The 24,253-nt window shown below is 47.1% G+C and overlaps 1 protein-coding gene across 14 annotated transcripts in view; it reads left to right on the top strand.

Annotated features, from left to right (window-relative positions):
* The window catches only part of CAMTA1 (calmodulin binding transcription activator 1), a 222,429-nt gene that overhangs the window by 49,260 nt on the left and 148,916 nt on the right, over positions 1 to 24,253 (top strand). For all 14 annotated transcript variants that reach the window (XM_052691940.1, XM_052691938.1, XM_052691936.1 and 11 more), the window contains one exon: positions 13,764 to 13,831. In XM_052691940.1, coding sequence (XP_052547900.1) covers positions 13,764 to 13,831 — 68 coding nt within the window. The remainder of the gene's footprint in view (positions 1 to 13,763; positions 13,832 to 24,253) is intronic.

Here is a 24,253-nt window from a genome sequence, read left to right as displayed (position 1 = left end):
AGCACCTCTGCACCTGCAGTCCCATTTCCTTTAAGGCCCTACGGGGCCCAGATCCTCATCTTCTGCTGACCCACGCAGCTCTGCTGCATTGCAGGCCTCGTGCTGATTTCCATTAACCGAGCATCTGACCTTTAGCCGTGAAGGACAAAGCCGTGTTCTCATTCTCCCATAACTCCACTATTCCGCAGGGAATGCCCGCCTTTTTTCACCACCCGGTGGAAGTCCGTCCTGTTTGCCTCTCACCCTGGCGCTGTTCTCAGAGTGCCTCTGAGTGCGGTGCAGTGCGGTGCAGTGCGGCCCTCGGCAGCTGCTCCAGGCTCATGTCGGCGCTGTGCTGGTGCATGCTGAGCACGCACTGCGTCCTGGAGGGCTGGGAGCCCTGAGCCAGCATTTCTTCAGAGTGATTACGAGGTAAATTGGGGCCAGGTAAGGCAGCTACCACCACAGGAAAGGAAAATGAGGTAAACCTTGACGTTTTCCCATAAAAGCAGGGGAAAACATTAGCGGGCAGTAGGTGACCGAGCAATTAGTGCTCAGCAGGTCACTGCAGGAGGAGATAGCTGCTAATTTGTGTGGGCCCATAAATTGCAGTTAATAATCAAAACAGTGGTGGGGCTGGACTCTCGGTTATGTCCAATTAATGCAGGATTTTCAGTTGGTTTTCCTTAAGTGCATGATTATTCATTAAATTCTCTCTTCTCTGTGAGTGAGTCCCGTTCTGGAAACCATATAGTGAAATCAGTTGTCCCAGAGAGTAAAAGAAATATCTGCCTTCAAAATGATTATGTGGGGATGAAAGCGTTCTGTGCTGACAGCTGGCTCTGGGCACACATCACCTTCTGAAAGTCATCACTGCTCGCAGGGCAGCTGGGTGCTGCTGCAGGGATGGAGCCCGCTGGCTCTGCAGGCTTCTGCTGCTTTGTCCCATCCTCCCTCAATCTGGTTGTGCTGTGTGCACCGAGGAGCTCCATCACCTGGAGGTGATGCCCCCAGCTCTGAGCCTGGCAGGCTCCATGCATAATGCATCTGCCAATGCACATTTCTTGGCTTTCTTTTCCCAGCAACTACTTTGTTGCTATCATGCTGATCACTCACCTAGTTTGTTTAGGTCTCTCAGCTGTTTTCCAGCCTGTCTGATCCTGACTTGCAAATGCTTTCTGTCACATTTAAATTTCAGCTTCTCACAGCTCGCTTTCCTTTAAAGGTTGTTGGTAAATACCGAGCAATGCAGGATGTCGATGGAGGACTAAATTACAGGTGGAGCTGGGAAGCTCCCGGATCTGCTGGATGTCACACCTGACCCAGACAGCCACACTCTGACAGCTGGAGCAGACAGGGGGAGCCTGGGGACCCTGGCCACCACCCTGTCCTTGTGCAGCAGCCCAGATACGTCTCCTCCTCTTTGTTGAACAGAATTTAAGAAATGGTACCTGACTTCAATAATTTATGAAATTAACACATTACTGTCAGCACAAAGCATACGGTTGGATGAGTATCCTCTGTGTGGCTGGATTTGGAGCGCCTCAGAAGAGGGAGGGTTGTTTTCGTCTGCGCTGCAGATTTGCCCTGACAGCGTGCTGAAGTCAATAGTACCATAAAAACGTTCTGCTCCTGTAATGGGCAATTCTGGGTTTGCTGAAAACACATCATTTGATTTCTGGAGCCAGGATTGAGGCTTCACGTTGGAGTCAGACAGGTCTCAGGGTTGCTTTTAAAAAGCTTTTTCAAAAACTGTGAGCTCGAAGGTTAAAGCTGGGGGAGCTGAGCAGGGAGCTGCAAGGACAGAGGTGTGAGCAGAGCACAGCGCTGCCCACGCTGCTGAGGAATGAACCTCACGACTCTGGGAGTGCACAGGATCCATGGTTCCCTGGTGCTGCTCTGGGTTTTACTGTTTACTGTCCGTTCTAAAATAGCAGATACTTCGGGTGGTGGGTGAGTTCCTGATGAGAAATAGATGGCAGCAGTGGCTCTGCCTTGGGGGTCAGCTCTGCTGTGACTGCCCGAGACTAATGGCACAGGATTAATAATACTGCTTGTTTAATATTCATGGCCTGCTACTTATGTAGTCCAGAAATATTTTCACTTTTATGCGCTGCACAAAGCTGTGAAGGGAGGACAGTTTCATTGCAGCTGTGAGCGTAATGAGTTGCACAGGAGCTGATCCTGTACATTAATCAGCGTTTGTTAGCTGTTTCTAGAAACTTGACCTATCATTCCCATTACTGCTAAGAACCCACTGATTTACTAGATTAGATCTGGCATGTACATGCAGGACTTGAAAGGCACAGCCCAGCAGCACTAGCTAGGAATTGGAAATTGCAGCCAGGTTCTAATACTCTTTTTTTTTTCTCTCCTCTCTCCATTTTTAAACCTCAAGTAAGTAACAGTTAAAAGAAGGAGGAAAACCTTAATGAGCCGAGAGCACTAAAAAGAGGAAAGAGAGCCTAACGTTTGGATTTGCAGTACAATTTACCAGTTTATCAGAAATACAGAAGGCAGCAGAGAGGAGCTCAGGAGCACGTGTGAGCACTTGGAGGAACAGGCACGTGAAAACTGCCATGAGCTCAAGCAGGTGGCAGAAAGGGGAAGGCAGCAGGGCCCTGCCCCAAGGCTGCAGCTTAGCATCACGGATTCATTAAGGTTGGAAAAGCCCTCTAAGATCCCCAACCCACCTCACTGTGCCCACCGACCACGTGTCCAAATGCCACATCTCTGTGATGGGCGCCTCGGGGCGGTGATCCAGCTCCCTGGGCAGCTGTGCCAGCGCAGCACCGCTCTGAGCAGGAGTTGTGCCAAATACCCGACCTGGGATTCCTGGTAATATCACCAGTATTAATTCAGATGTTGCTGTGAGGATCAATGTTCATACACGCGTGTTATTTAAGTATAAGCAATCAATGTAGCAGCCTGAAAACATTCTCAGACTATTGAGTCTGTAAAGGAAAAGCAAAAAGAAGATGAGATATTAGCAGTACTTTTCAGTGGCTTGGAAATCAATAGTTGCCTGCTCATACTTTCACTTTCATTTAATTTTTCTCTACGCTTTAGTCTTATTTTCACATACTTTTCTAACCTACCCTGAGAGCCACATTTACATCTGCTGCTGGTTGGGGCCCATAGTCCTGCTCCACACCTGAGCACTTCTCACCTGCTGCTCTTCAGGGAAATGCTTTTCTGACCATCGCTGTGAGGCTGCGGCGCTGGGCCGCGCTTGGATGGGGATAAAAGAAAGAAAAACAGTCCCAGCTCCGTGCTGCCTGTGGGAGGTAGGCGTGCTTCTCAATTAGCTCTGTAATAGGGTCATTTATAACGTTTTAGGTGATAATATCAACACTTTCAAAAGGTCTTTTTTATCCCATTGACATTCTGGTTTTCGTTTAGAGATTTATTTGGATTAATTAGGTGGATGTTTGGGAAGGAGAACAAATACGTGCTGCTATTTGATTTTACGCACGCAGCTGCGTGGTGAAGAAAAATGGCGGCAGAAGGCCTTAAACTCTGCTGGGCTGCCTGCGGGGAGATCTGTGAGGGATGCTTGGGTGCTGAAAATAGAACTTGGGAGCCTTATTGCTGCAGGTGGCTGAAGGATTTCCGGGTCTGTGTTTGGAGGTGACCTGGAGGGCCTTCAGTACCAGCGCCGCGGTGTTGGCTGCGGTCAGACGCGGAGCATCTGCTCCCTGCTCTGCTTTGGCTTCTCACGTCTGCGAGCACTGCATTGCAAGGAGCTCTTGATCTCTGCTAAGAGAGAGGTCTGTGGCCTGCAAGTAATGAGTAATTAATTTACATAAATATTTGAAGAGCATTCATCTGGTGAAGTTTCTCCTCTTGTTTACTGCTGTGTTTAATGCAGGTCTGCCTTCCATTTAGATGGTTTTGTTGCTTGAAATAGAGCAGCACCAGGCTCTGGCACAGCTCCCCATGGCTTTCCTCCGTTGGTCTCCCTTTGCTTGGTTTTGGTGCTGCAAATACCACAGCACTCGAGGCTTTAGCAGAACGATTTCATCTGTTCACAGGCACGAAACATTAAAAATTACTACAAGAATAATAGTGACTAGCTTTGATAAATTTTATTTATTTTTGAGTGTTGTTTGCACAAGGATATGGGGCCATTTATGCTGTATTTTCACAGCCCCTTAGACAGCTGGAAGCGTGTTCTATGTAAACAGTACAAGAGGAATAAAACCATTAAATAATCATTTAAGGTAAACTCACTGCATTATTTAGATAGGTGCCGGCGTCCAAGATAACATTTTGCAGTAATTAAGATTTGGGGAGCAGTGCTGAGCTCAGTGTAGGGCAGCTCTGCTCTATCGGGGCGCAGTGCAGAAGGGAAAGGCACCAGCACTGCTGCTCCCAGCTCTCCTGGCCGCCTGACCCACGCTGTCGTTCCAACTGTTGTTATCATGATTTAGTATGTATCTCTTAAGGAGGATTTTAATTCCCTGTTTGAAATAAGAAAACTCCATAAATCACGCATAGAATCTTTTAACATTTACAGTTTTAAATGAATTCCTGTTGAGAGTCTCTTAAGCCAGATTTATATCTGGTTTTGCATTGAACTGTGTCGTTATGTGGGACTGAAAAACTCTTACAAAATTAGACGTAATGCAAAAACATGCTGAAAAGACAGTTCTGCAGAAATGTGGAACGTTATTACGATAGAGGATATTGGAGTGAAGGATATGTGGAAAGGGACAATTACCACTGATAGTTCCCTTCTAATGAACCTTGCCCAATCGTGGGGCGGAAGGGTTTGCTGACGGCTCCTTGCCAGAGCTGGGGGTGCTGCCATTCCACCTCATGTAGGTTCAGAACTGGGAAGGCATCGAGGAATTGCACCTCAGTGCTCTTACAAGTGGGTCCGTATCAGCTTCCCATAAATAAACCTTCGTTTCATGAGCCTGCATAGCCTTATACATTTATTGCTGTTAATGAAAAGTCTATAGCAAGCTCGAGGATTATGAGAGCAGTGCCTTGATTCTGCAGATGAAATTGCCTTTCAGCAGAGAATGTGCCCGTTTGTATTGACAGAAGTTAATGTAAATAGCTTTGCAGTTTTCCCTCGCTATAGATCTCCTCTAATATCTGCTATCGGATTGTTCCATTGATAGGGGTTTAGCTTTAAGCTCTTCCTTACCTGCAATGAGCTCGTGCTTGCCATTAAAAAATGGAAATCAAGTGAGTTTGAATTCTTCCAATTTAGACAGAATATAAAACGTTAAACTTAGTGCATTTACTGATGATGTGGTACTTAAACCTGAATAAAGGAGGGAAAAGATTAAATTAATAACACGGATCCTGCCTGAAGTATTACTGCAGTTACTACTCATCCAACTTAAATTAACTTTGCTGTTGTACTGAAAAAAAGCCAGAAGAGCTAAATATTCTCTATTTATCTCTCTTGATTGAAGAAGACAATAAAAACACGCGGTACTGACTGGGAGGTGCTTAAGAGCAGCCTAAAAACCCTCAGTGGGGAAAGAATTTGGGAGGAGGGGGCAGGAAAGCAGGCGGAGCTCGGGGGCTGTGGATGGGAGTAGGAGAACCGCGTGCCTTGTCCCACCGCAGGGTAGGCCAAGGTCACTTAAGGAGCGGCGATTCCGTTGTGTAACGGCTGCGGTGTTCGCCAGTTGCTAGAGAGTGCTATTGAATGCCACTGTGATCTGACTGTCCCTCAGCTTAGGACCTGCGGCTAAAATCCATCTTCGCGCCGTCGGGCGCTGACTGTCTTGAGGCCCGATGCAGGCAGTCCAGCACAGCCTTCGTGCAGAGCTGTTTGTGCTGTCATGAAGATCCGTTTGTGTGCATTTGCTGTTATTTGTGTGCATGTGCACCTGGCAGGTAAAGTTGCTGGGCAGATCTCGTTCAACTCAGAGGCTCTTTAACCATCACTCACTTGGCTGATTAATTTTTTCTTCCTCCTCCTCTTAATGGTTTGGAGTGGAAATTACTTCTTATCTTATTCCAGTTGCTTCGTGCCGGGTCTGGCCTTGAAAATAAAGCATTAAGTTGTCCGCTTGCCACTTTAAGATGGAGAGGCAGGGCTAAGCATGGAGAGGTACAACTGTGCTGACCTCAAAGAAAATACCTGTCCTCTTGGCTAAGCTCTGCGCTGAGCCCTGCGGTCTGCACGGCTCCATCAGTGCTCTCTCCTCAGGTAATAAACATCTCCAGCAATTTCTCAGGTCAGGAAGTGCTGGAATTGGGGCACATGGGGCACATACATCTGAGTGTGTGAAGCTCTCCGTTTCCAGGAAAGCCCTTTGGAAGGGTTTAAGTGTTGGTGTGAACCCACTGCAGCTCAGATGGGGTTGGACAAGGACCATTCTTTGCGTGTTCCTGTTTCTCCCTGTAAGTTTTCCTTGAGGATAACCTATCATTTCATTGCGGGGGAGATTGGAGATGGCCCTTCCATCTCAAATGTGTGTGTGTTTGAGGCTGGTTTTGTTCCAGGGCTGCCAGCTGTTTCACTCTTCTGCGTGTTGAAGAGTTAAAGTCAGCCGCTCTCTTGCTGACTTGACGCGCTCTCATCCCGGCAGCAGATTGAGTACTTGCTGCCATGACATTATTGTGGAACTTCTTCACAGTCAGATGACTTTATCAGCTAATCAGAGCTCAGGATTTCTAAATGTCATCTTATAATGTCTAATTAAGGTTGCAGTTTGAAGACATCATGTACTTTAATTGAAAACTGTAAGAGTAATCTATTCAATTTTTTTTTTGTTAAATTAATAGTATGGACCTTTAACAGATGGTTAGTAAGACATTGTTATTAATGAAAACATCCTACTGTTTGAAATCCAGCCACTCGTTGTCTTCTGTAACTGGAAGAAATAAGGCATGCATCCGTGCATCTCCCAACCCAAACGCGGTTTCCACTTCATCCTTCCCCGCTGTCCCAGCCCTGCGCTGATGGATGCCTTCCTGCTGCACAGGCAGCTGAGTGGACGCGCAGGGCTGCGGCAGAGGGAGGGCAGCAGCGCTCACCAAGCTCCGCACCTCATAGCGGTGACTGTGGCTGATCCATGGCTTCAGTGGTGATAAAACTCAGCTCTACCTCATCAGGTAGAACATCAGTTGGTGCACCCTTACTCAACTAGAAAAATACTTTTTAAATGAAGATGTAATTTATTTCTGTCTTTAATTCATTCACAGTGGAAAAGGTGATGTGGTGATGTGTGAGCTCGCTTTCAGGTGCTAGCGATAGAAGCCCAGCAGGGCGGTGGTGCTGCGGCATATTTCTTTCTCCTTTGCCTGTAGGGGCAGCCCGTGCCACGTCACTGAGGTACCCACATATTTACACCCCGCAAACTGCAAAAGAAACCACGCATTTTGTTCAGAAAGGTGTTGCTGGTAGGTACCTGCCAAACTGCACCGACCCCCCTTGTGCTTCCCAGGACTGTAGTGAAAAGTTTGGTTTGCTTTTCTTGTGCTTTGGTTCCTTTCCTGCTTACTGAGTGACATTCCTCCCTATACTTAATGCTTCCTTTAGGTGGAACAACTGGACGAATGCAGTCACATTGCATTTGCTGTCCCACTGATCTCAACAAGATACTGAGAGCTCGCTGCGTGTGGCTTTCAGATCTGCTTCTATTTGTAATATTCAGAATATTAATGGATTGGAGGATGGAGGCTGCTAGGAAATGAGAACTGCTTGATCCCAGCTGAGAAGATGCTCCATAATCATCACAAATTTGTATTTTTATTTCAGAGTGGAAGGACAATAAAGGATCTGTGAGCTGGAATTTGCCTCTGTATCAGTGAGGACGTGGAGATTTCCTAAGAGGATAAATGTGCTTGCTTAAGAGAACTCAATTTTATTAGCTCTGTGGTATAAATTCAGGGATGCATACAAGCTCTCATGCTTTCTCTTAAAACATGCATATTTTTCAAGTTTATTAATTCAGATGTGTGTAATTCATGCCAGTTAATAACTTGAAATTTAGGCATTGTTTTTAAACTACTGATTTATTACTTAGAGACAATATAGGTAGCCTAAGGGAACTGGCACAAACACTGGGAATTGCAGGTTGGTTCCAGGTTTCTTTTTTCACTTTGCCGAGGTCAGGTGGGAACCTCTGATGCATTTGAAGACGCAAAGAAAAAAACGGGGGTGGGGGGAGATGTGGAGCTGTGCCTTGGACAAGTGGAGGCTGGACTGAGTGCATCAAGTACAACTAGCTCAAGCCAAGGAGTGCCTGCACGCAGTACTTTGGGTTTGGCTGTATGGGATTATTGCCTGCATGCATCTCCTCCAGGCTGAGATTGCCTTCTGCCAGGCGGGATGTTCATTGCAAATCTCAGAGCTTTTATTAGCTCTTTTTTAATTTATTTTTTCTTCCAAACAATGTCTTTGTTTTGCTGCAAGTTTTTCAGCTCAGAGCAGAATAAAGTCTGCAGCTTTCCTGCAAGCATGATGAGTACTGGGCTCCTCTGGAGGCAGTCAGTGTTGGATCCCTGCCCACCGGCACCTTCCTCGCTCGGTGCTGATGTCCTGTGCAGGGCTGCGTGCTGGGAGCATGGCTGCCATGTGATGCTCTGTGGTGAGGGCTGCTTGCCGGGCATCCAGCTCCTGTCCTTCTCCAGCAAGGTGTTCTGGAGGGTAAGATGGTGCTTTGCAACCCAGGATCGCAGGCACGCGTGCTTGGTTTCTAATTAATCTGTGGCATGAGGCTAAATGCTGACAGAACAGCTCCTGTGGAGCTAGTCATTATTCTTTGTTTGGTGCCATGACCAGCCCTGAGGAAGCTGAGAACTGGAGCACAGCTTCAGGGAGCACGGAAAATGCTTTCACTCCTCTAACTTTCTCAGCCGTGTTAAGCGGAGCGGTGGCTGCTCTGCAGCACACTGGGCGTCCAGCTGTTGGTCTGTCAGCGCGGCCGCGGGTGCTGAGAATAAAACCGGTGGCACTGCCAGACAGGCGGAGCTTTGCGGGAAGGAGCGGCGTTTGTCCACACGGCGCCCAGCGTGAGGTGAGGAGCGCTGTGCAGGAGGGTCGGCTCCGCTGCAGCTCTGTGCTGTTGTCTGCGCTGTTAAAATATTGAAGCAGCTGAGAAGCTGCAGTCACGCACTGTGGATGGAGAGCACTGTTCTGGTGCTGCCGCGCCGGGCTGCAGGATCAGTTAACTGCATTGCTCAGGTTCCACCGGGCTTAAGAGTGGGACTCCTGCACAGGATGCTGTGGCGAGGCTGGAGAGAGCAGCTCGCAGCTCCCCGGTGCGTTCACACAGCACTGACAGTAAATTGCAGGACTGGGGGAGAGATGGGTGTGGGGAAAAGGGAATGGCCGTGTCCATTGCGTCCTTTTGGCTTCTCTCTCCTGATAATTAAACAACACAGATGAGGACAGAGTTGGGTTTTCAAAGCCTGGGTCTTTGTCTTCTGACCTTGCTGCTGACACGCTGCCTTTTGTTTGTAATCTTGGGTGAGAAGCGACTGAGAGGTGGTTTGATAGGATACAAGTGCAAACAATGGCTCGCCTGGAAGATAGGATGAATGGGATTTAATTGAATTTTTTGTGAAGACATTGATTTGACCCTGTAAGACATATAGAGTGAATCATTAGGGGAATTAACACACATTAAAATGCAGGGATTTTTTTTTTAATCAGAGAGCTTTTATTGTGCATATAGTTTTGTTTTTAATTATTTAATGACTTTGTGTCTCATAGTGATAAATCTATTTCTTCCCCCTTTTCTAAAGGAAAAATGCTGTTGGTGTCATAAAGTGGCGCGTGAACAGAGCTGATGAATACTGAATCTTCATTGCTGGCCCTGCAAAGCCAAGCACTGACAACCACAATTTCCAACAACCATCTTCATGCTGCTGACATGCTGCAGACATTCCATGTCTGACCACTTCCTGCTTGGCTTTTCAGATGTTTTTCCTAATCTGTGTATGAGGAAAGTCTGAGCAGGTGTACCCTTCCCTCTACCCAGAATTGGAAACCTGGTTTATTTTTCAAATTCCTCATATGAAAAGCTGCAGTGATTGCCAAAACCAGGTTCTGATCAGCTGTGAGATTAAGGGTGCCCTCAGCCCACGTGTGAGTAAGAGGGACATTGAAATGGGAATGGCTGTGGTGCCTGTATGAATGCCAGAGGAGCAAACCCAGAGCAGGTTTAGGTTTGGTCTGGGGTGAGGTGCAGCCACAGTCTGGCACTGGGAGAGGGGGAGCAGGTTGGCTGGCTCCATCTGCTGCTGCTGTGGGATGAGGTCCTGCAAGCAGATCCCCTGCTTGCTCTGTTGGGCTTCCATTGCTGCACGTGTTCCTTTCTGAAAGGTCGGCTCTGCGTTGCTCGTTCTGCTGTGCTGGGTTAGCTGGTGCGTCTCATCGCTGCAGGTACAGATATTCCCTTTGTCTGCTTATCTCTTCTAGCATTAATTTATTTCACTGGTAATGCGACTGCATCAAGGGTTGCTCTGCAGCTCCCAAGCTGCCAGTGCTGCTGTTGGCTTGGCAAAATAAATTTCAGCCTGTACTATTGGAGGGGTCACGATGTGAGGCTGAACAGTGCTTTAGCACCAGGCACTCCTTCAGCATCTGTCCCATGGCCTGCACAGCTGCACGTCTCCCTCCACCTGCGCAGCAGTTCCCTGCACCCGTCTGTTCTTCCAGGCTCGCTCCCCTGCCCTGCTCCATCCCAGCACTCCCTGTGCTGTGGGGCACCCAGCAGTCCCTGAGCCTTCTGCCAACATTGCTGGGGGAAACCAGCCCTGCTCACTTCATGCCTTCTGCTGAAAGCTTTTCTTTTTTGTCTGCCTATTTTTTCCCAAGTGTTCGCTCCAAGTATCACTGAGCATCACTGAGTCATCTGTTTCTTGCGGTTCTGCTACAATGTGAGGTGGTAGACAAGAGATTATTTTCCCAGATTCTTGTTGCTTATGTAGTGACAGAAGTTGGCACATAGGTGTCAAACTGTAAATAGGAATTTCTGCTTGTTTCTGCTCCGCGTCTTGTGGAGTTGTTTGACTGGGATAACTTGCAGCCATTTTAGCAGGAGCACTCCTGAAATGAAGTGCTTTGACTTTGTGTATCCTGGATCCCTTTGCAGCTGTGGCAGTGGGGAGTGGGGTTGGAGGCGCATTCTGCAGCAGATGGGGCTGGGGGAGGTGCTGTGCTGAGCCCCAAGGTGTGTGCAGGGCTGCTGGCCGTACTGCTGGGCTGTGCTGTGCTCTGTGCGCATCCCATCCTGCTGCCCCCATTGCGTGACTCCTTGTTCTGTGTATGAGGAGCACATGGAGGGCGTTCTGCCTTCTTGCTGTACGTGTTAATTCATACTGCCGCTGTGAGCTCGGTTTTCCTTGTTATCCAAGGTATTTCCTCTGGAGGAGGGAAATCAGGCTGTAATGTATCATTAAGCAGAAAGCCTCTGGGAACTCCTATCCTGGCTGATGTGAATCCCGCTTTTATCCTGTTAGAAGAATTGAATTATGCATTTTGAATCGTCTGAACATCTAGCTCTGGGCCTGGTTGGAGCCCTTGTTTTCCATATTACCAGAGTAGGGACAGGAGCTCCTGGGATGCCTCCCTGAGCAGCACCCAGCACGTACATGCACGTGTGTTTCTGTTGGTCACTCGTGTGCCTGCAGCACCGATTGCTCTGCATTCACTGCACACACACAGATTGCAGCTGGTAGGAAGTTGCAGGCCAGCTCTGGGCAGTGAGGCTGAGCTGCTGCAGGGCTGCTGTTTCTGCTGCTGTTGGGCAGACACAGGTTACAGTTTCAGAGAAGGAAAATGCACCGATGGTGCGTTTAATGAAACGGCCCTGCAGTGCTGCCTGCTGTGCCCTGCCTGCTGAGCTGGGTGACCTCCGGGGTTTTAAGGAAGTGCTTTTTGCCTTCAGATGCACCACCACGCTTTTCTTGTGCTCTTTGTGGCTACCTGGAGAAAGAAAAGCCCACTTACAAAAGCAGGAGCTGCCTGAGCGCCTCCCGCACGCACACAGTTATGTGACCATTCTTTATTTCTGACGCTTCCGTTTGTCCGAGTGGGATGACAACAGAGACTTTAAATCTACTTATTCTTTTGTCTGCTGAAATGTGCTGAGCGAGTCCAGGTCAGCAGAGTGGAGGTGAGGGAAAACAATTTTTCTGTCTCTAAATAGCAACGTTTTGTTGCTGCAGTTCTTTTCTTCCCTGACAGTTTGGGGATGAAGATCTCAAGCATGCGGCGCTCAGGCCAGCTGGGAAGGGGAAGGAGATCAGCCTTTGGTTGAGACCTTCATTTATGAGCCCGAAATGCTTTGCTTTTCGGTGCTGACGGTGCCATGGTGCAGGTTTGGTTTGCCATGGGAGCTACTAGTTCTTTCATTCTCCTCACGGTAAACGAATGTAAGAATAGGCACAATCCTTTGCTAATTTGAAACGCTCGGAACCTGCCTATTTTTGCAGGATGTTGAGGGTGAATCAGCCTCATCCTCGTCTCCGCATTCAAGGGAATTTGTTTCTTCAAATGCCTGCTTATACAGACCATCTGCCAAGGGCTGCTGTGGGGCTGCGCCAGCGAGGTGCTCCGTCTCACTCATCAGGTGCTGCGAACTCCGCCGCATCTCTGCAGCCTCTGCCTTCGGGTGCTGCGCTGCCGCGGGGTCTTTGAGGCCGCAGCGTGGGATCCCGCAATGCAAAGCTGGTGCAAAACAGCCCAACCTCACCGCGTCTTTCTGAGGCTGTTGGCGGCAGGCTGGTGTGTTTGGGAAGGCAGACGCGTGCTGGTTTGTGGTGCGGGGGGTTCTGGGAGGATTTATTTGCAGTGTAAACATGTTGGTTAGGAGTCATTAATATGACATTCACACAGCTCTAATAAAGCACAGAGCGCGGAGATCTGGCACCGCTGAAACACCCGGAGGACATTATGGATGAGTCTTAAAACCAAGAGTATTGGAAACAAGATATTTTTACGTCTCGTTTGGGAGTAATATAATTGCGTTGTGTGGCTCCAGCAGATGCTTGGGCCAGCTGGTTGGAGAGCACTGCGGGTTTTTTTAGCTTTGGTGCTACACAGATAAAGCCCTGACACAGAACTCTCATTTAAACAAGAAAATCCTTCTGTGGCCGGCAGTGCAGTCCTCACGTTGGCGTTGCACGGCCGAGCTGCCCCACGCTGCTCCCGCTGCCCCCACAGCTCGCTGCTTGGGGCCTGGAGGGCTGCCCCCCGTCAGCCGGGCTCTGTTGGAGCCGTGGGCCATGCGGGAGGGAGCAGCCCCTGATGCGGATGTCACCCACCGGCTTTTTATGGCAACAATTAATAATTCAACAATTCTCTCTGCAGTGATGTTGTTCTATTTATAAATATTTAATTTAGCTTCAAGTGTCCGTGTTTGCACTGCCTTCCCTTCTCCAGGCCGGGCCCCAGCTCTGGCGCTGCCCGCCCTGCCTGCTGCGGCTCTCGGCCGTGCCCTTCCTTGCTGCTCTTGCAGACTGGCCGTGGTGCACGGATGTGCGCGAGGCTCCGGCTCTGTGCTCGTGGGGGCCAAAGCAGAGTGGGAAATAGGAAATAGACGCACTTTTAACCGCAGTAATGCGTGTTCTGCAGCAGTTGTCCAACATCCCAGTTCACAGACAGAAATGCATTGTTTGTATTGTAAGCTGTGGGAACTTTCAAGGTAAAAGGCGCCCGCAAGTGTGAAGGCTTGCTTTGAGTCGCAGGCAGAGCTGGGACTGCGCTTGTTGAAGACGTTCAGAAGGGTTCTGTGTTACAAAACTCCCACTTTTCCAGGACAGCCACGCCAATAACTTTCTTTTTCTGCGTTTCTTTTCAGGAAATTGCAGCTTATTTAATAACGTTTGAAAAGCATGAAGAATGGCTAACAACTTCCCCTAAAACAAGGTAACATTGCTAATAATTCCGCCTGTGAAATGTACATTGACTGATTTCCACTGACTACTTGACTTGCTAATCAATCCGTTGGCCACAAAGTGAAAACTCCCAGTCATGCTTGATGGCTTGTGACACCAAAGTCTCATTAATTGACTTAATGAGCGTTTTATTGAATGAAATCAGATTGATTAAAAATAGAACAGCTGCAATCTTGACAGGTTAAAGTTTTAACTTGATTGTTGAACATTTAATTGTATCCCTCAGATGAGCGGATTTTGCAGGCTCGCAGTGAGGTTGCAGGCTATTTATCTCAGCAGTTCTCCCTGCAGCCTCGAACTTTAAATAAATAAAAAAGCACAAAGCCTTCCCTTGTGCTTTGCCTGTTTAAAATGCATTCTCTGGGATTGTTTGCATTTTGGTGTTTTTCTTGTTGGGGTTAAGTGTTTGATGGTGAGGAGATCCCAAAAAGCCAAATTAACAGACATGTTTGCAGTTTATTATTCAGTAAATGTCATGTATTCTTCTCACTGCCATAAATGTTTAACTTCTCCCATCCCATGGGGTCTGGTATGTTAAGTTTAGACTGCAGATGTTTTTCTGCTATTTCTTGCTGCATTAAGACTCACAAAGTTTTGTTACTTATCAGTAACATGTTTAAATTACACTTTTTTTTTTTCTACCCCCCATTCCAAATCCACCTTCCAAATTGGAAACCCCTATTGTTTCCTTAATGGTTCTCTGTTCTGGTTGAAGGGCCAGGAAATGCAGTAAATTGACCTTTTCTGCTGATGACAGCAATGAGGTTCATCTCTTTCTTTTTGTCTTCGTTGTTTTTTGTGCGTGTGTCTTTGGTGTGCATAAATGCTTTGTTTCACTCCACTTCTTGGCTGCAATACATCAGCTAATATGATGGTATTAGAAAAGGTTATTTTCTGACCTGGCTGGTAATCCGAGTTTCAGAAATGAGGCCGAATAATTTCTTGCTGACCTTTTTCCACATGAGCCCATTAATTGGCTGGAAAACACATTAAGAAGTTGGGGTGCACATGGCATCATTCAAGAGAGGAGATTATCATTGTGTTTGTGGTAGTGTTTATGACTTTAAGAATTAGATTTGCTAAAGGCAATGCATGGAAATACTTTCCTATTAATATTACAATACCTGCGTGTTTACACTTGAAAGAAATAACGTCCCAGGAGACACAGAGTTGTGATGGCTGTTCAAGGACCTTCTCAAATTGTTGAGTTAGTTTTGATTTTTTTTTTTTTTAATTTCTTTTATTATTATAATTAATTGGAGCAGTTAAATGCTGAGATCATGCAATCAGAGCTCTTGGTATTAAAGAATTAATGACATCGATCCTGCACTGAACTGGAACGTTCCCCATTCTTTGTTTGCTGCTGTGGGTGCTTCTAATTTCCTTTCAGAAATTTAATAAAAATGAATTGTCCCACTGACACTTATAGAGCTTCTTAATAAAATGATACATGGTGTGATTTGAGGGACCACTACTAGAAGACTTGCTCCAGCTGACCCAAGGAGCTGCTTCAGGATCAGGTTGGCGTCTGTGCTCTGCGTGCACAGGGAGCGGTGGGCCGATGCGTTCTGGGGACGTGCTGTGGGATCCCCGTGGCCAGGATTGGTGGGAGGAGGGCTGGGAGCTGCTTGCCTACTTACCTTCTGTGCACAAAAACACTGGGTATCTGCCTACTGCAAAACCACCATCCAGCCTTGGTTTTAAAAGTGTAACCTGGTACTTAGGGCTCCTTGTAAATGTGGATAATTGCAATCTCACGCTTGGTTGTGTATCCTGGAATTTGGATATTGAAGAGCAAGATCCGTGAATGTTGGATATTGGGTTTAATTGCAGCAGGGTTGAACCTCTTGCAGAGGATCTGTCACTGGTGGCTCAGTGCGGCGTGGCCTGGCGGGCAGCGAGTTCTGCAGTGTCTGATTGCTGAACTTAATGCCTGTGTGGGAGAAGAGGGGAGAGTTTATTGCAGCCGTAGGTGTGCGCCTGCAACGCCTGAACATCCTGGTCTGTCTCACTGAGAAGCTTCAGTGCTGACAGCGCGGTGCAGTCAGATTCGGCTGTGCTGTGGCCGCTGTGATGACGTTAAGGGAGCCGTAAGGAAACTTTTAACGGTGTCTAAAATGGCTTTTTTATGAAACTTCTCGTTAGACGACTCGAGTTGATGAAACATGCTAATAAATATGCTGGAATATTATTAAAACTGTCTTTCAAGCTTTCCAGTTTATCGACATAAATTACCAAGTCTCTCCCTATGCACAGACCTTGATGTTTCCTTGTGATGGTGTTTGGTTAGTTGATAATTTGCCAGATAATCCACAGTGGGTATTCCAGTCATCAGCGCAAATTGGCGAAGCTTTTTTTTGCTAATGCAGCAATACTGCAATCTCTGACATTTCCAAGTTTAAATGCAAATCATTTAACAAAAATTACTTGACATTTATATATCAAGTAGAATTTAATCGTTATTTACATTGGAATTTCAATGACAAAGCTGATGCTCTTCATCCAGAAAGTTCTGTTCTATGGATTTACTTTGCTAATTTGCTTCCCAGCACCTTCTCTAATTACCTGTCTTTGTTTTGCATGGAGCGTGTGTCAGAAGTGTTGGCAATATCCAGTGTGGTTCTGCCTGTATTTGCAGGTGAGGCGCTGAGCTGAAGCTGTGAGGTCAGTTTTCAGCTGGGGACGGAGCTGGGATGTTTCAGCCATGCACACGGACAGGGTGGGCTCCAGAGCTCCAAAAAACAAATGTCAGGAGCATAGAAGTTGCCCCGTGCTGCTGCAAAGCCTGGGAGATGGGTGCTGCTTGGGAAGCCAGCTTCCAGAAGCTGACACTGCGATGAGCCCTCATTTGTACTGAGATGTGAAGTGGTTGGGGAAATTCCCAGATGCGGATTTTCAGCCCTGAAAGGAACTGAGTGCTGTTTTTAGGCAGCGAGACTTGGCAATGATTAATATTTCGGGAACGAAAAGAAAGTTCAGTTGCAGCACACCCATACAAATCAATAGCGATTTGCATACGCTGTCAGTATCTATTTGCAGTAATTTAGTCTTACTTATGCTACCTACTGGGTTATTTTTAGCATTTTTATTTCCCTCTCCCGGCTTAAGGAAAACAAGCCTTGCTTTTCATTTAATAGACAAGGACAGTGGGGCCGCACAGCGTTTCCTGCTGATAAATTCTGACCTAATAAATCACGAAGCTGTCAGGACCTGCTTCATCACAGCAGCACAGGAAGGTTTCGCTCCGTTGGCAGCATCTGGCGGGGAGCAGCAGAGCTCCTCTCACCTATGAGTGCTTTCCTTCTCGCAAGTGAGGCCACCGAGTCCTCCTTTGGGCTCTGTGCTCTGCAGCTCCACGCACAAACACACATAGCACAGCTACGTCCCATCTCCGACAGCCATTTTTATCTGAGATTGCCGGGGGCTCCTAAAGATAAGTTGAGATTTTGCAGTATATTAATTTTGTATTCAATAATTAATAGTAGAATTAATTGAATTATTCAATTTTCAGGTAAAAAAAAAATAGAGTAATAAATATTCATAACTTATTTTATTAAGGGAATTTCCATTTCCTGTGTCATTAAAGTGAGATTAACTCAGGTTGGCTTTCAGTGGGGACTGAAAACAATTGTGCCGTATTGCTAATTTGCTGTTAGGTTGATGCTTTGCAAGCCAGCTCTCCAGTGTGCTCTGTGCTGAGGCCGCTGTGGCACACTGCATTTGTTGTGCTTTTCTCAGTGCAATTATTCAGTTTCAAAATGTGTTTCTCCCCCACACCCCTTTATGAGTGTTTTTTTTATTATTATAAACTTCTCAAAACTTGATGTCGTCAAAATACGAGGTACCCACAGCTCCTTGCAGGAACCTTTTTAAACTCAACCTACTTGGCTGCTGGTTCACATCAAAAGCGCTGCTGAAGTTCGCCCTGATCTTTCAGCTGTGCAATAAGAGGCAGCAGTCTCTGTTGCAGTTTGCACCTGTTTTTTGACAGCTCGTGAGTGAACTGTTGGAGAAAAGACCTGGAATTCCTTGGCTCTGAGGCTCGATGCAATTGGTGAAAAGCTCTTCAGGTATTGAGAAATCCTTTAGAAGTGCCATCGTGGCATTTAGTTACTGATTTATGTGTTTATTTTTGCTGCTGTGGTGTCCTGGAGGGGATAAGCAGAATGGAATGGAATGGAGATGCCTCCTGAGGCTGCAGGAGATGCAGCAGCATGCGTCACACAGTGGCTGGAGGTCCCATGAAGCCACCAGCACAGTATTTGTGAGTGGTTCCAGGATGTCTGATCTCCTGTTCTCATTCACAGAAATAACAGCACTCAAACTCATTTTTGAGATCCCACACACACTTTGAAGGTCCTCCCTCGCTTACACAGCTCATACGTTCCATAGTATGTGCGATTCTCAACCTTCCCCATGCCTGATGCTGAAGTTCTGTGCTTTCTTCTCATGTTGCTGACAGTTCTGTTTACATGTTTGGGGTCCTGTATGACCTATTTTTCCTCCATGAAAGGAAATGTGTGAGCTGTCAGCTTTTTCTAGCTTGGGATGCTGCTTGACATAATCCCTGCTAAATATGGCACATCTCTTTTTACACTTTAAAGATTTCATGACTCTGAACACTTTCTTCTTACTGCTCAGTATTTCCTACTTCTTTTTTTCCTCCCTGAAGAGGATAAACTGTATGGGGATGGTTTTAATAGGCATTGATTTGTATAGATTTTTAGCCCCTGTGGTCCAGGAGAGTTGAGAAGCCAATAATTAATTCTTTCAACAGCTCATTCCTTTTGTTTTAAAATGACCTAATAGCAAAATTGCTGGTAGCCTTCAGAATGCATGGCCCAGATCTGTTCACCCTCTAAGTATTTCATTTAAATGCTTGCCATGAATTATTCAGGTAGGATAGCAGGTGAATGCTGGTGCTACTGGAGAACTTGTCTTGCTTAATATTTAACTGGGAACTCAGGAGAGTGGCATCGCTGCGAAGGACAGCGCTGCAGACCTGCAGCATTGCTCCTCCTGCCATGGATGCTGAACACTGGAAAACGCGGGCTCATCAGGAAAAGCAATTATCTTACAGTGATTGAGTTATTTGCAAACTGCTGTCTGCCTTCAGCCCAGCCTTTGGTAAGCTTGTCCCATCGATAGATATGGTCCGTGAAAACACGTAGCTCTTATTTTCAGACAAAACTGGCATTCAGAATTTGGCCAGGCTCTGATTCTTTCTTGATAAAATATAGTGGGGAGCAAGAGGTTGGTTGGGGTTTCAAAGGCTGAGTCCCCATGCTGGACTGCGTGGTCTGGGCTCAATGGACTGTGAGCTGAGTAAGACAGCGGCTGCTTATTGTCCTGCTCAAAGCAGGAGGAAGATTAAAAATGTATAAAAAGAGATTTTGTTTTGGTCTCCTGGTGGCCAGAACCAGACTGCCTGACACATTTATGTATCTTGTTTCTAGGTTGAAGGGCATCGAGAAGTAGGGATGGTTTTGGAGGTGCTTTGCCTGTGCAATATGTGAGGGCTGCAGAAGGACCAGGGAAGCAGTACTGGTTCATACTGCGTTGGAAAGTAACAAAGTTAAAACCTTTGTCCTTTTAAATGCTCGATGACTTAATTGATATTCTGGTACTGTAGTAAAGAAGCATCTTTTGTCCAGGAGGTGAGACATGCAAAAACAACCTTTAAGTTGCTCATAATTAACCTTTAATGATATCCTCTCACTTCTCCAGTACATTCTCTGCATCAAAAACAACACACAGGGAGAGCATCTGAGGCTGCTTGTTGCATCCCAATGGCCTGCAAATACCGGCTGATTAAAAACAAAATATTTATGGGATTATTTATTGACAAAGACTCTTTTCCTCCAGGAAACCTGGCACTGGGATTTAAATTCCAAGGGGAAAGACATGTCGTGTGTCGGGAATGTGGATCCTTCCCTTTTCAGACAGGAGCAGCGTTAGCACTGTGATATTTATCATCAGTGTAGCATGATTTCAACTGCACTCGGGTGTATTAGTAAGTGCATGCTGAAATTCTAGAAGTGTTTGAGGAACAGCCAGGGAACTTGATGGAGGGGAGCTGTGCATAATGAAGGACCTGCTACTCAGACTTGAAGAATACAAATTGATTTGTATAACAAACCGTGTTTGTCAGAAGATGAGCAGCTCACTGCAGAGACTCATTTTTGTGCTGAATAAGAGCGCGCGTAGGTAATGAGTCGGCTTTATCTTCGTGTGGAACGAGGAATCATTTGCTAGGCAGGTAGCTGGTGTGTTTGACAGATGTGCTGTTCCCATGCACGCTGCTGTGCTTGTGATCTCCTGTGCTGATTCCTCTCAACGGGTTGTGGTCTCGGTGCATATTTACAGAAAGGTGTAATTGTTCCTTTTTTTCCTCCCAGAAGGTTCATCCCTCAAGCCAGGAGTTTCTATTTTCAATTCTTGTGTGCCTGAGTAGCAGACGGCTTCTTTTCTCCCAGTTGCGAGGCACTAGCTTCAGCTTCTGGTTGTTTTCTTCCTTTTCTCTTTGAGCTTGTGGAAAAACGTGCTTTTACTGTTGAGATGATCACGTGCAGTCATAGGCTTTTTCACTGCTGTTGCCAGAGAAGCAGCAGGAAGGGTGACGTTTGCAGCCCAACATGCATTTGCCTTGCTCTTCCTGACGTTGAAGCCAAGGAGGATGCCGTAACTGAGGTGATCCATGGTGGAGCTGAGACCTGTGGACATCACCACAGCTGAGACCACCTTGCAGATGTCTCCTTTTCCCTTTCTGTTTGCTGTGCGTTCTCCACTACGTGTGGGATCTCTGCAGGACTTTGGATTCATGTTCTACCCTGCCTGCTGGGGGGATCAATGTTTTATAAGAGCTGTGTATTCGGTGGTGAGGTCCATGCTGCTGCCTGTGCAGATGGAAACGCTCTTTGTGTTTCCTTGGTGGGTTCCTGCTTTGTTCCTTGCAGAGGAACAGGGATCCTGCAGCCCTGCCGGCAGCGCGGGCTCTGCTGGAGCTCGGAGGTTGGCTGCTGCTCTGAGGAAGGAACCACCACTGTGGGCTATAGGCTTATAAGAAGTGACTGTCACCTGCTGTGTTTACCTGTGGAGACAATGCTTCTGCATCGCTTCCTTTGAGCATATTAACGTGTTGCATCTGTTTTGCATTTAAATGGAAAGATTTTCCAGTGTTATAATGGCATGAGTGGGGCTGTAGAAAAAGACAGTTGTGAGAAGAGGTGCGTAGGGCGTCTGTCCCGTGCTGGAGGCGTCTGTGTGTTTGGGCTGGCCGTGCTGCGGTGGCTCTCATTGGTTTTGATTTGCCACTGGCGGGCAAAACCCTGAAGTTGAACATCAAGAGGTAACCAATTGGGCCTGGAAGGTGATGTTGATTCCTGATGAAGACCTTGTCCCCAGGAGCCGCATCCCGCGCTCACCCCGGCTCCCGGGAGGAATTCTCTGTGTGAATTTGTTTTTAAGACGGCATTCTTTATTTTAGACGTGTTGCTTCCAAATTGCCAACTGCCTATTTGTTCCAGACAATTGTGGATACAATCAGCAAAGTAAGCAGCGCTGTAGGCTTTAATTATTCGGCTAATGGACAATGACTGATGAGCGGGTGCCCCAGCTGCGCGGCCCTCTGTGCTGCAGGAGGAACTCGTGCAGCCGCGCTCGCTGCGCTGCACCCATGTTGCACTCAGAGTCTTCAGTGCTGCCTCATCCATCTTGGTGGCCGCTTGCTTGCTACTCTGTACACCGTTACAATTTCTCTTGAGGCTGATGATTTTAGCTCAGGTTGTTGCTGTTTTTTAAGAAATCTGTTCTAAAGTCCCACAGTCCTCTCATGGGTTCTTCAACATCGTATTCATAGAATCATCAACTGTTTGGGTTGGAAAAATGCTCTAAGTTCATGCAGTCCAACCATCCATCCACCACCACCTCTGCCCACTAACCCGCGTCCCCCAGCACCACACCTGCCCTTAAACACCCGCAGGGATGGGTGCCCCCCAGCCTGGGCAGCCTGTGCTGCTGCCCCACTGCTCTTCCTGAGAAGAAATCCTCCCTTCTAACAAAACTCATTACTGCCCTCTTCATGATATCACCATCAGGTACTTGAGGGCACATTTTTCCATTTCTTCTGCTGTTGCTTTTCTGTGCTGCATCCATTGACTATGATGTGTGTGATACTCTGTTTCCCTGTGGCTTTATATACTTTCCTGCAGGTATAGATTGGTTTTGCAGTGTCTGTACATCCCCCTGCTTGTATTTACAGGAAACTGCTGTGGGAACTCCATGTCTGTAACAAACCAAGATGCAGCACAGCTGCTGCTTGCAGGGTCTGGCTACTTGCAAGGAGGCTGATAGGAAGGGATGCCACTAATAGTCCTGTAACCCCCAGGATTTGCTTAATGGCACTGATAATTCCTTACCAAATCATCTTAAGATGATTATTTTTCAGTCCTGAGAAACGTAGATTTACAGAAATCTGGCAGAGGTTCTCACGGAGTTACACTTGGCTGACGTTCTTGCGCTGCAACAATACTTGAAAATAATTAAATTTTAAATTCCATGTAGAATCTGGTGGGTAGGCAGATGTACCGCTATGTTAAACTTTATGTCACTTAAAAATGGTTTTCCAGTACATCGGAGGGAGATCATCCAGCTGTAAAATTATCTGCTTTATGGTACTGCATCACAGCTTTGGTCTTTTTATTTTAATTAAAAATGTACCTTAAATCTAACATCCTCAGATAACTTTCCCCGCGCCTTTTTGTTTCCTGTAATTTACTGTCAGAATGTTAAATTACGTGGCTCTTCTGCGAGCTTTTGGCACTGCTTCTGGCAGAAGTTTGTTGGGGAAGTTAAGCATTTCCTGCTGCCCTGTGGGGCGCTGCCTGCCGAGCAGCTGCCCTGCGCTGGGGGCGCCGCTGTGCAGCACGGCGCTGCGGGCTGAGGTCGATGGCTGTGTCGCAGAGCAGGCTGGGGTGGATGTCACGGAGGACAAACCTCTCCAGCACCTCGGGGCTACGAGTGGGGCAGCAGAGCCCCACAGCGCCGGTCGGCTGCAGAACACGAGTCTGCAAATCATGAACTGTGCTGGTTCTGGAATTAAATGAAATGCCTGCTCCCAAGGCACCGCACGTGACCGTTCACCAAGTTTTGCAATGTGATTTATGTTTAGCTGTAGGATTATTGTTTTCTATTGATTCTGAGGGAAATAAAACAGCAGTAAAAGCCCATCGTAAGCCTCCCTAAGGAACCGATAAGTTGAATCTTTCCTACAAGAAATACTGTTGTCTCTTTGGGTGACTTCTGAACCAGCAGCCCCAACAGCCTGCGAGCAGTGGGTCTGCAGGCAGCTCCCCAGGGGCTGCTCACTGCCCAGACCTGGCCAGCGTGCCTGAAATTGACTCTGCTTACCTGGAAAGCACTGACTTCTCAGTCTTCCCTGGCGTGTCAGCCTAGGGTGTCTTGTTTACTTCTTACACGCCTGGCATTTTTACAAAATGAATAGTAAAATCTATCGAGTCTGTCAAAGCTGTCATGCCTTTCTGCTGGGGAGCCAAACTGTGCCAGTGTGCACTGTTGGTGTGTTCTGTTGTTTTTTTTCTGGCCTCATTTAACGTTGCTGTGTGCAGTACAAGGTTGCTGGTGCTGGCGGGGTGCCATGGGGCCGTTCTGCCCCCTCCAGCTCTGCTCCTGGCAGTGCTGCATTGCACTTCGTCAGGGTGCCCCCGACTGCTGCTGCCAGTAAGAATGAATTGGCCATAGTGATGTTTCTGTATTTATGTTATAATGTCAATGATGAGCTAAATTAAGACAAATAAGGCTGTTACGCTCGCTGTTTAATTTACAAAATTTTAATGAGACTAATAACATCTGTACTTGTTCCATCTTTCTGCTGGCTGGAAGACTCTTAGCAGGGCTGACAGTTCTACGTTCAGCTTGCTCTTCAGCAGCCCTGAGAAAAAGGAGGAGTTGGCAAATGTTGTATGAAGTCGTTTGCTTTTGCCTGCACTTCATCTAATGCTGGTGGGGAAGTAGGACAGATGACAGAAGAACACAGTATTTACAAGTGGAATTGTTTGATGGGCGAACGCAGCAACAGAGATGGGCAGAGGTGAAGTCTTCCACGTGCATCCTGCAGGAAGCACGCCTTGCTCTGCTTGTCCTGGAGGGGGGAATGCTACCTCCTGTGGTGCTCCCATTTAGCTGGTGTCATTTGTTGGTTTAAGGATCAAAGTGGTGCATAGGAGAATCCACCTGCTGTTGTCTCTGTGCCCTCTGAAAAGTGACCATTTGTTTCTCATCTGCTGAGCCTCCAGTGCAGTAAATGGGGTTGTGCAGTGGAGATCTTCTTGCTGCATAAGCAATTAGCTAAAATAAACTGCTCAAAGGGCAGATT

This window comes from Tympanuchus pallidicinctus, unplaced genomic scaffold, assembly GCF_026119805.1.
Source record: "Tympanuchus pallidicinctus isolate F22 unplaced genomic scaffold, pur_lepc_1.0 scaffold29, whole genome shotgun sequence".
Lineage (NCBI taxonomy): Eukaryota > Metazoa > Chordata > Aves > Galliformes > Phasianidae > Tympanuchus > Tympanuchus pallidicinctus.
The sequence above is the reverse complement of the archived record's forward strand: the minus strand, read 5'-3'. Positions and strand labels throughout refer to the sequence as shown.